This window comes from Camellia sinensis, chromosome 8 (assembly GCF_055761805.1).
Source record: "Camellia sinensis isolate YWXY chromosome 8, ASM5576180v1, whole genome shotgun sequence".
Lineage (NCBI taxonomy): Eukaryota > Viridiplantae > Streptophyta > Magnoliopsida > Ericales > Theaceae > Camellia > Camellia sinensis.
The window spans coordinates 117,023,985-117,036,257 of NC_138968.1; the positions used below are offsets into that span (position 1 = coordinate 117,023,985).

A 12,273-nucleotide genomic window follows, 5' to 3' on the forward strand; every position below is an offset into this window, starting at 1 on the left:
TATTTTTCCTTTGAGAATTCTTTCTCCTTTTTCATTGTCAAGACTTCATTTTCTAAAGTATTGATTTTAGAAGTTAAGAATTCCTTTTCTTGAGAGAAACTTGAAATCATTTTCTTTTGACAACTACTTTTCATACTTAATTTTTTAAATTCATCATGCAATTCATCAAAAGTAGTTTGTAATTCATCGAAGGTAAATGAGTCATCATTTACCTCATCTTCAAGTGCCATTAAGCATAGATTTGCGACTTCATTTTTGCAAATATTTGTCTCTGAGTCGCTGTCATCACTGTCTTCTCCCCATGCTGCAATCATGGCTTTCTTCTTATCCTTCTTGAATTGTGTTTTTGAGCTCTGGAAATTTTGATTTGTAGTGTCCCAGCTTGTTACATTCATAGCAGATCACTTCGGATTTTTTTATGACTTTCTCCTTTTTGAAGATCTTTGTTGGAATCTTTTCTGAAAAACTTCCTTACACCTTGTTTCTTTTTTACAAATCTTTTGAATCTTTTGGAAATGAAAGCCATCTCTTCATTTTCTTCTAAATCATCTTCTTCTTTCTCTTGAGATTTTGTGGTGGACTTGAAAGCTATCACTTTCTTCTTATTCTTGCCTTCTTCTTCTTTTCCTTCTTGCATAATGATCTCATGGGTTAGGAGAGATCCCATTAGCTCATCAAGACTCAATGTTGATAAGTCTCTTGCTTCTATCACTGTAATAACTTTGTTCTCCCAACTTTTTGGCAATGATCGGAGGACTTTTCTGACAATTTATGCATTAGTGTATGTCTTCCCAAGAGATTTAAGACTGTTTATAATATCTGTAAAATGAGTGAACATTTGGGATATGCTTTCATCTGGTTTCATCTTGAAGAGCTCATAGTTATGAACAAGTGAGCTCACTCTAGATTCTTTAACTTGAGTGGTTCCCTCATGAGTTACAACAAGTTTATCCCAAATTTCTTTTGCAGTGGTATAAGTGCATATTTTGTTAAACTCGGTAGTATCAAGTGCACAATACAACATATTAACAGCTTTGGCATTTAATTGAATATCTTTATAGTCAGCGCTAGTCCACTCACTCTCAAGTTTGGGTACTAGCAGACCATCTATGGTTTTTGTGGGTACCTTAGGACCCTCACATATGATTTTCCAAACTTCATAGTTAGTAGATTGAATATGCATAATCGTGCGGGTTTTTCAATAGTTAAAATTTGTTCCATTGAAGAAAGGTGGTTTGTTTGAGACTTGACCTTCAGGGAGAGAAGAACTAGGGTTTTCCATAGATCACTCTAAGACGATTAAGTCACACTACTAGAGACGTGGCTCTGATACCAATTGTTAAACAGGAAAGCAACCCAAGAGGGGAGGTGAATTGGGTTATTAAAAAATTTGGTCCAAAAATAAGGTTCAAAGATCTTAAGTAATTAAATGCAACAGATAATCAATAGATTAACAGAAAGTAAAAAGAAATGGAAAGAAGAACTTAACATAAGGATTTATAGTGGTCCGGCTCACCAGCCTACGTCCACTCCTCAAGAGTCCTCCTTGAGAATTTCTTCATTATGAATTGATACACCACTAAGCTTTTCCCAACTTGTGATTTTTTACAAAAGGACTTACTTCAATTTGTTGAAGATCTCACTCAACAAAATGCCTCACTTTACAAGTGTTTCACTCAGAAACTAAGAAACTAGAAGAAGAGGTTCAACTGTCCTCTTTGACAATTACTATCTCTCAAAAGATGGATTATGAAAGTGTAAGCTCACAAGTAAATTTTAGACTAACTTAGATCTAAAAATGGGAGAACAAAAAATGGAATCTCAGAGGTTGAAAATAATGCTCTGTATACTTAGCCTCCGTTTGGGAAGTGGGTTGGCTTTTTGGCGTTTTGGCTATTTTAGCCTGGGGCTAAAAAGCCTGGTTTGGAAAGGGCTTTTTGACTTTTTTTGTGAGAGAGGAGTGTAATGATTATGGGTTGGATTTGATGTTTTGTTTTTTGTGGCTATTTTAGCCCCTAACCCACCAAAACCAACTTCCCAAACTATGTGAGTTTCTCTCAATTCAGATCTGGAAAAGATCCCGCTTTATAGCTTCCATCCGACTTCTCTCTTGAAGTACAAACACACCCACGTGGGTCTTCTAGTCGTTGGAGCTAGGCAAGGAGAAAGTTTCCAACTGTTGCAAGTGGAGCTTGGGTGGTACAGGTTGTCTTCTGATTGTGGGAGGTGGAGCTTTCTCAAAAGATGTGGTGTTCATACTTGAGATTCAAACCTTTAGTGGAGGAGATGATGCTGTCCTAAAACTTTTTGTTTTCTCTGATTTTGGGAGTGGTGTGGGTGGAGAATGTTTCCTCTACTGAGTCAGAGGTTGATGTCCCAAAGTCCCTTTTGATTAGAATAGAATTTGTCTGATGATGACGTCACAGAGAGCCTCTTGGAGTTGGAAGATGGCGGCTAGTTTTTTTTGCAACCCAGGCATAAAGGTGTCGACCCTTGCAGATTGGGTGTCGACCTTTTGCTCTGTCTTTTCTTTCCTGAGTTGATTTACAGGTGTTCCTAGTGTCAACCCTTATCTTATTTGGTGTCGACCCTTGCAGCTGAAGTGTATTATGCTTTTTGGTGTCGACCCTTGCATCTAGAGCACTTAGTCATTTTTTAAGCTTCTCTCTGGTGTCGACCCTAGCTTTTCTGGTGTCGACCCTTTGTTCTGGAACACTTATTACTCTTGAGGATTATTCTAGTGTTGACCATTGCTCTTCTGGTGTCAACCCTTAGACCTATGTTAGACAAAAATAGAGTTTTGCAACCAAGAGCTAATGCTCATATTTTTGATATCCCAAAAGTTATTGAACATAATACCCTAAAGTCACAAAACATTTAGAATCATCAAGCACATTTATTAATTTGAAAACTTCAAGTAATCAGAAGAATAGAACAGTCGTCACTAATCAAAATCAATAGAAATTCAAGTTTGAATAACCTTAGGGATAACAAAAAAGATTAAACGGACATGTGTAAATTGATGATCAAGATCTAATCTTTTTTTTAAAAAAAAAATTTATCAAAATTATCAAAATTATGCTAAATGGCTCTTTTTTTTCAATATAAATGTGGTTTTGTTATGGGATTACAAATGTCTAATTAACTTAATTTTTTATGAATAATCTACTCAACAAATTCTACTACATAAAAGGTTTGAATCATTGAAATAGATTCGGAACATACCCCAAACACTTCATAGCATGGTGTTGTGCACCAAACTTATTTTGCTTTTTCAAATTATATTTCAACAAAAACTCTCTATTTTAATTATTATCCTTTAACAATATCATTTACTGTATTCTTTATTTATTTTTTCAAATACAATTATATTAAAAATGGAGTGATTTATTAAGAATAAAATATTAAGATTGCTAGTAAACAGTGGCTTAATAAATATATTCAGGGACTGTAGCTTAAGTTATTTTAATTTTTAACTAGCTCTTGGGCTGGTTTGCTAAAGCTATATTTTTGTCATGGTTTATTGGCTAGTTTAGCTAAAATAATAATTTGGCTAGTTATACTTTAAAAAAAAATGGTAAGTATAGTCATTTTGTGGTAAATAAGGTTAATTTGAACGGTAAACAAAAAGTTTTAATAGTGGATAGATAGAATGCAAAGTAAATTCTAATGAACAACTATAATGCAACTCTTTATTTTTTACTAGTTAAATTATAAAGAAGCTAAATTATTTATTTTACCTAACTATTTTTTTCATCTACCTACTCTATTTATTCACAGAAACTGTTTATAAAGCTTCCAATGACTCCAAATGTAGTTAACTTGGAAGAATTTTGCTAAAATGACTTTTACAGTAGTTAGCACATTGGATGAAGTAAAATAAGATGAAACTAGTTACAATAACCAACATGCTCCTTTCTAAGAGACTGTTGAAAATGCTCTGATGTCACATTATATCCTAAATGATATAGTTTCAATGTTAAATACAAAAAATAAAAAAAAATGAAAACTATTTTATTTTTTGAAAAAATCACGTTGTTTTTGTTTTTATTTTTATTTTTGTATTTGGTTTAGTTATTATTAATTAATCGTTGGATTTTTTTTCATATTCAAATCAATTAGTTAGAAGTAGGAGTAGTTTTTGGAAATGGTACCCAAAAATAATATATATGTATATATATTTTGTACATAAGAAATTATCCATGAGATAAAAATTAAATTTGATGATAAATTCTCAGTTTTCAAAATTTTGCTCCCATGTGTCTCATGTGTTTTTTATTGCACAATATGATGAAAATCTTAAAATAGAAGAATATGGATGAATGATCATAGGCTGAAAGTACATTTATGCTGTGTTGGGTTTAAAGATTTAGGAAGGGATTTGAAAAATAAAAGGAAAAAGATGTGTGAAATTATGTAAAATATAGACATATTTTATTCACATTTCACCAACCTTTTTCATTTCCCTTCCAAATCTCTGCTCAAATCCCCCAACCAAACACAGCATAAAGAACATATATTTTAGAGACACAAAATCTTGACTTTGTATCCCACTTGTCTGTCCCAAGTTCCCAGCATCCCAGACATCCCAAATTAAGGAACTATTGACAGTAAAATATCTTGCTTTTAGTTCATATAATATGTTGTTTTTAACATTAAAATATGAGTGATACAAAATATCTTCTTTAATTTATAAAACTTTACTATCATCCACATCATCAAAAAACAAAAAAAAAAAACCTACCATGGCTTAAAAATTTTGACATGAAAAAAAGAATGACAACATGCAATCTTTGTATACGAACTGCCATAATCATGGGCTGAAAGTACATTAAAGAACATATATTTTAGAGACAGAAAATCTTAACTTTGTATCCCACTTGTCTCTCCCAAGTTCCCAACATCCCAAATTAAGGAACTACTGGCAGTAAAATATCTTGCTTTTAGTTCATATAATATGTTGTTTTTAACATTAAAATATGAGTGATACAAAATATCTTCTTTAATTTATAAAACTTTACTATCATCCGCATCAAAAAAAAAAAAAAAACAACCTACCATCACTACAAAAAAATGTACTTTTGGCGACTAAAGTTTTAGTCTCCAAAAATAAAGTTTTTAGTCGCCGAAGCCTTTTCCCGACTAAATATTTTGGTCACTAGATTTGTCGCGGGAAAACAGTCGAGGACGGTTTTGGCGACTAAAAAAAATTTAGTCGCCAAAAGTCTTATAAATGGCTACTAATATTTTAGTAGGGAAAAGTACGACGTATTGGCGACTAAATATTTAGTCGCCAAAAGTTTTCAAATAAAATTAATTTTCATTTTCAGCGACTAAAACTTTTAGTCACCCAAAGCATCATTTATTATTAGCTACTAAATATTTAGTCGTTAAAAAAAATTAATTTTCATATTTTTTTTTAGCTACTAAAACTATTTAGTTGCCTAATGTCTCATATATTTTTTACTACTAAATTTTTAGTCGCCAAAAAATCTTTGATTTGTTTTTGGCTATTAAATTTTTAGTAGCCAACAAGTTTTATTTTGTTTTTTTGGCTACTAAACATTTAGTCACCAAAAACTTTATTTAGTGTTATTATTATTATTATTATTATTATTATTATTATTATTAATTTCTGCACAACCTGTATTTATTTCGTGCGACCTGCACACTGTATATAAACAAAACAATATATATGTCTATTTCTATTTCACTTTCAACCATCCAAAAATTTGGTCTTGTAACATCAAATTCTATACAAACCAAATATAATCCAACCCAAAATAATAATTCTATACAAACAGATAATCATACAAAAATGATGTCCTCCGTATACAAAAAATAAATATCCACTAGTAATTTATACCACCAGAAAATAACTTCGTCTCTGTTGGATCAACAACTATTGCAGTAATTGATAGTGGAAAAGCTCGAGTTTGTAAAAGTCTTCCAGTAACAAGGTCTCATACCTACAATATGAAAATAAGTCATTTCGAGAAACAAAAATACTCATACTAGGAAGATATTATTATGAAACATTTAACATAATTAAGTAACCTTGCATGTGCCATCGAGGGAGCTTGATAAAACAATTGAACTTGAGCTTGATAAAATATTTAACAAAAATACTCATGCTAGGAAGATTTTATAAAGAGCTTTTCTTTGTCAATACTTGGACTGGACTTTTTCATTAACTAGTTGGACCCCCACGCGCAAACGCGCCATTATTGGCTAGGAATAAAGCTATGGTGATTGTGCTATTGTTAGACAAAGACACGACACACTGTCATTAAATTCTATAAACTTTATTTTATGAATTGAAATGGCAAGCAAAATTGTCAAATATTGAATTAGAAAACATGATTTAAGAATTGCGGATCATTCATAGGCAAAAATAAAGCGAAGACGTTGTCCATCTTAATTATATATGCTAATATGCTAGTTATCTGCACTGGAGTCAAATTTTTAAGCATTTGAACTCCATTATAGCGGAAATTGTTTCTCAATGTTCCGAATTTTGATGTACATTATTTGTCCCTAATTGAGGGCACAAAGTGATAGTTTAGGGGTCTCCACACAAAACAGAGGCATCATAGGTTATTGTTAAGTCAAAAACAGAGCTACAATTATTAAATCATATAACTCACCATCTTAGTCTCACTCGGTTTAGTATAAAGCCATGGGGAGAAAAAGGAATACTACTTTTCTGATGCAGTTTGATCTGAACCAACTGCCAGTGAACATGCACAATTTCATGAGCACGGATATGCAAGACAAAGCAGCAGCAGTGAAACAAAGATTGCTCCCTAAACCCAGCCCAAGACAATCTTTAAAATTAAAATGGAAAATAAAATTAAAAAATAGAGCCTTAAAATTGCTCATTCAGTCAAAGAAGAATAAATTGAGCTAATGAGGATATATTGAGACAAAAAAGACCTCTAATAGAAGGCAATCCTTCGCTAGCTTATAATTGCTATCAGCATGATTCTTAGCCACCACTCTTGTTTGCCCAAAATATGTACCACTTTGCCCAATCATCAGTGTCGTTATAAGGAGCTCCATATAGTTTTATGGTCCCAACCATATATACAAACCAAACTCATAAGACCACAGAAAAGAAAACCATCAAACTCCAGAAAGAGTTTGTCAAATCTGTCCCAAGCTAATCCAAACTCATAACCACAATATAGTCTGCCAAATCTGTCCTAAGCTCATCCAAACTCTCATGAATCCTCAACTCCCCTCTATCTTTACTAACCTTGAAAGAGTTTAGCTTATTTCTAATGACTTATGATAAAGATGGAAAAAAAATATATTCTGTAGGATGAGGTGAGGGCAAAGTCACGAAAGAAAGATCAAACAATTGCAAAAAAATTAGAAAGAGCATACCTGATCTGGAATCAACACACCATAGGATTTTGAAATTGATTTGGTAAAATAAGAAATCAATGGATACTTTAGATCACGAAGCCTCCCAGATTTTCTATCTGCTTGGACCCATGCAAAATGGGAAAACTACAGAAAGAATAACATAAAATCATCATGATTCACAACGCAAATTAAGATTTCCTAAAATGACAGCAACCAACAGGAAAATGGAGCAACTACACAGTTAGTGGAACAACAGATAATCTCAACTTGCTGAACCAAAAATGCCCTACTCGTCTCACTTCAGAAAGGACCATTGTGTAATTAATTATTGAAGAAACTCTGGACTCAGGTTTTCTACTCTCTCCTCTAAAAAGGTAAAGGATGAAGGACCCTTCAAAACAAAACCAGACACTCTTCCTGACCCCTCCCCTAGCAACCATAACCAAGGCCCATCAAATTAACCCATCCTCCTCATATCCTAACAAAGCTGGTTCAGCAAAGAATAGAAAAAGAAAACAATATGGCACATAATATATAACCAACTATTGAGAAAAAGAAGACAGAAAAATTAAGGGTGGAGCAAGCCAAACCAAAGAGCAGATGTGGTGATTGATGGCTAATTGATGAAAATGGACATGATTGTGGCAATCTAAGAAGCACGAACACTTCTAAGAAGGTGACGTATCCGTGTCGTGTCCGTGTCGGACACCGACACTCTTTGGACACTCTTAGGACACGTGTCCGATACTCTTCAAAACGTGTCCTATTTTTTAAATATTTTTAAAGACCCGGACGCTCTTTGGACACTTGGAGGACACACGTGTCAATTGTTTAAACACATGTGTCTATTGATTATACATATGTAAAACTAATTATAAGTTTAAACAAAACAACTTAAGATACAATAATAAAACAAAAATCATATAAATTTATAGGAAATAGTGCTATATTGAATTTTTTATTATCTTTGAATGATATATTCATATATATAATATATAATAAATATATAAAATTATATATTTCATGCGTGTCTTTCACGTGTCATGTCCTGCATTTTTTTAAAATTAACGTGTCGGCTTGTCCGTGTCGTGTCACGTGTCCGTGTCCGTGCTTCTTAGGTGGCAATGATTTGTATGGCAACAAATATTAGGACTTCGAGATGATGTTAAAGATCACAATGAGTGGAGTGTAGCTTTGTTAATAATTGGAGCTTTGTTAATAATTGGGAATCAAATCATTACATATGCAAACGTGAATGGAGTGTATGATAAGTGGGCAATTATTGATAGATAAAGGAATAAAAATATGTAACTTTTGTTGTCTCTACATATACATCATTGGATTTTTACTTGGATTGAGTCTGAGATTTAGACTTTAATTCGGCAAACTCTTATCTGAGAATGATTAGTGGAAAAACTCTCTCTTTTTTTTCTTTTTATTTATTTATTTATTTAAGGTTTAAGGTTTAATTACATTTATCAATTAAACACAATATTAAACGGTCTCACATCGATTAATGAATCTCCCGTACATATCTTGTGCTTTAGTTACCATATTTATTGGTTATATATGGTTATATATGGTTATATATACTAACATAAATTTTACTACAACATCAATTTCTACTGGCATAAAAGTAAAAAATAAGATGAAAATGTATATTAAGCATGTTGTCCTGTATCTACGATAAGTTACAGAAGATGGCAAATGTAAAACAATCTATCTATACTAAAGTGAGGAATCTTGAGTTGTGTTCAAGTAACTTACTGACTCCTCCTCTGCCTTCTCTTCTTTGCAGACTAGGGATTTTAATCAATTCTAGTTATGAAAAACGTATTTATTTTCTTATATAATTTTCAGATTTTATATATATATATATATATATTTAAAACCCATGGCATATATAAGTCCATCCTTGACATTATATTAGTGTCGGTCGAACAATATGCCAAGTCCAATCTTAAGTTGAACAAGAAGTGTGGGTGTGCTTGAGTTTGGCAATTACAGATCTGTAGATATGGTTCAATTCAGTAATTACAGGAGGGCATTTTCGAAAAACAAAAGCTGTGACATCCACACCAAATCCAGCCTTTGCTTTACATATTAGTATAAAAAATAAATAATTAGGTTTTTAATCTGGCATAATTACAAAAACACATTAAAGGTCAGACATGTGAAAAAAGAGGACCATGTAATGTTTGGAGGGTCTTTCCTAGTTGAATAAACCTTACCAATTGAGCCACAACAAATGCACACATCAGGAGAATCCCAGGCCTCTCCATAAATGACCAACTTTGACTGCGGGTAACAAATATAAGAGCTTGGCTGATAATGCTGACTTGAAGATACATAGCTGATGAAATTTCTTCAGTACTGGATAGAGACTCCACACCAAAATGGTTCTGCAGCCAAATCAGTAATTTAATAAGCCTGATTTCAGAAACATAAAACAAATTCAAGATTTGTATTTTTATATTTTTCCTCGGAACTTCTTAACAAACAAAATAAAGAAACAATTCTGTGATTATGGTACCTCAAAGAAAGAAGTGCTTCCTACAACCCAGTAAAACAAGACAGTAATTAAAGCAAGATAAGTGCCAATGACAACACCAGTTGCAAATATTTCATTAAGCTTCCAACTGTCGGGTTTCGGAGATGGCTTCACCCTGTCTTTTGAAATTGTCATGATGGTCCCTGTTTACAAAGACAAAGAAACATATTTTAGTACACATTATACACCAAGTTCTTTTTTATTTTTTATTTTTTCCCAGATGGCTAAGCATCACAGTTTGTATATTGTAAAACAGAATTTTCAATTGCAATGGGAAGTGATTTTTTTAACTAACAAATAAGAATAAGTTTTTTGTTTTTGGCTGAGCAGGGATATTTTGCCCCCTACACCCCAAAATTAAAATTGATATTATCACTTCACAGGCAAGTTAGATTTTAAAAAACTACAGTTTGGTTTATTGTACTTTGAAATATTTATATTTACAAAAAAAAACTTAATACATAACCAGTGTAAACTTATTTAGCACAGAGCCAGGTAAAAGCAAAGTCAAACTAAGACTAAGCATTTATTTTTCTTAAAAAGATCCCATTTATCTCATTCCTAAATGTCGGGGAAAAAATTAGTGGCTCAAACTTCCATTCAAAATATTAAAGCCAAGCCAAGCCACATTGCTTAATTTCGAAATTTCATTTGTTATTTTTCTTCTTTCTTCATTGTTCATATAAAAAAGACTTCCACACTTGAAACATTACCATCATTCAATATTGCTATAATCAGAACCATGAAAGGCGGAAAGTCGTATTCCCATATCAATGCTAGGAGCATAAAACCAAGCTGCAAGAAGATTAAAATTCAGAAATTTTGTGAGGTTTAAGAGACAAAAGAAAATTTCTAACTTGATTGGTATATTTCATACTTGAAACAAAAATTACAGTACATAGGATACTCGCAACTTACCACAATCCGAATTGTTATGGAGACAGCATATATCTGCATAATCACAAGTAACCCATGTAAGTATTGAAACATTAATCAGAGCAAGAATTACAATAAGGACATGTATATATGGAAGAGTGCATTGGTGGTCCTATATGTTCTCTGATGTGCCATGCATGCTTATTGATGTTGGCCATCAAAGACTCAGTGCACCCACAATGATAAAACATTTTCCTTCCCAAAATATTATGAAAAAATATAACTCTCATGCACATAAACTTCAGACTTCTAAGCCACGAAAAACTTCAGACTTTAGACTTCTCAGAAATTTTCATATGTATAGTCTGAAAAATCAAATTAGCCATCCTAGCCACCACTTAAAACATAATACGTTTTCTTATGGGCATATCATCAAACACATGGTGTACAAAGTTTTTCTATACTAACAAACACCAAGACATGAACATTGGCAAACCTAAAAAATTGAAAACTATAAGGTGTAAAACTGCCTCCCTCCACCACATACACACAAATTGATATGGACAAAGATATTGATGAGTAGGAATAGATGATTCAACTAACAGGAAAAAAAAAATCAAATTTATTTTTCTGAAAGTGATGGCACTTCATTTCATTGGGCAATATTATAATTTCATATAAATTATAATTTCGAAAATCAAACCCATTTTTGACGTGAAGAATATCATAATTTCATAGAAATCAAACACTTCAACCAAACCCATTATCGAAATCAACACAAAACTAAACTAAAAAAATCATATAAACCCTAGATGAAGTGTGAGAAATGGGGAAATAGGGGAAGGGAGAAAGAGAGAGAGAGAGAAACAGAGAGAGAGACCTAGGTCAACAACGAGCGAGAGGACCGAACGTGACAGTGACAAACCTGTGATTTGCGGCAGTGTTGGTGGTGATTTCGGCGATGGCGGTGGCGACGTGCGACGGTGGGGATGGACGGTGGGGATGGACGGTGACCAGCGACAGTGGTAGTGACAGTCGGTGGTGAGAGGGAGAGGCAGAGGGAGAACCGCTGACGAAAGAGAGAAAGGCGCTGGTTTGTGGTTTGGAAACCAAAATATATATATTGCACCATTGGCGACTAAAAGTTTTAGTCGCTGAAAGTATTTCATAAATCCCTCCAAACTATTTAAAATATCTCCCTTCAATAATTTTAATTTAAAATATCTCCCTTCAATAATTTTAGTTCTTTGGCGGCTAAAATTATTTTTCGTCGCTGAACAGAAACTTTTGGCTACTAAAATTTTGATCGCCAGAGGTAAAAAATAATTTTTTATTTTCCAATCGGCGACTATAGCGTTTTAGTAGCTAAATCTCTACCTACGGCGACTAAAATTATTTTTCGTCGTTGAAAATAAACTTTTGGAGACTAAAATTTTAGTCGCCAAAGGTAAAACATAATTTTTTATTTTCCAATT

The 12,273-nt window shown here is 32.9% G+C and overlaps 1 protein-coding gene across 2 annotated transcripts; it reads right to left on the minus strand.

Moving 5' to 3' along the window:
- Positions 1–5,678: 5,678 nt before the first annotated feature.
- On the minus strand, positions 5,679–12,027 carry LOC114312316 (ATPase 10, plasma membrane-type). Of its 2 annotated transcripts, XM_082883209.1 has the most exons (8): positions 11,724–11,936; positions 10,841–10,873; positions 10,636–10,717; positions 9,905–10,065; positions 9,603–9,773; positions 7,390–7,515; positions 6,648–6,730; positions 5,679–5,969 (listed from the first exon to the last, which is right to left on the minus strand). In XM_082883209.1, exons 1-8 carry the CDS (start codon positions 11,928–11,930, stop codon positions 5,903–5,905), a joined length of 930 nt encoding a protein of 309 aa, XP_082739335.1. In that variant the 5' UTR covers positions 11,931–11,936; the 3' UTR covers positions 5,679–5,902. The 2 variants fall into 2 exon arrangements, with proteins under 2 accessions (XP_082739335.1, XP_082739336.1); XM_082883210.1 differs by lacking the exon at positions 6,648–6,730 and having other exon boundaries at positions 11,724–12,027.
- Positions 12,028–12,273: the final 246 nt, after the last annotated feature.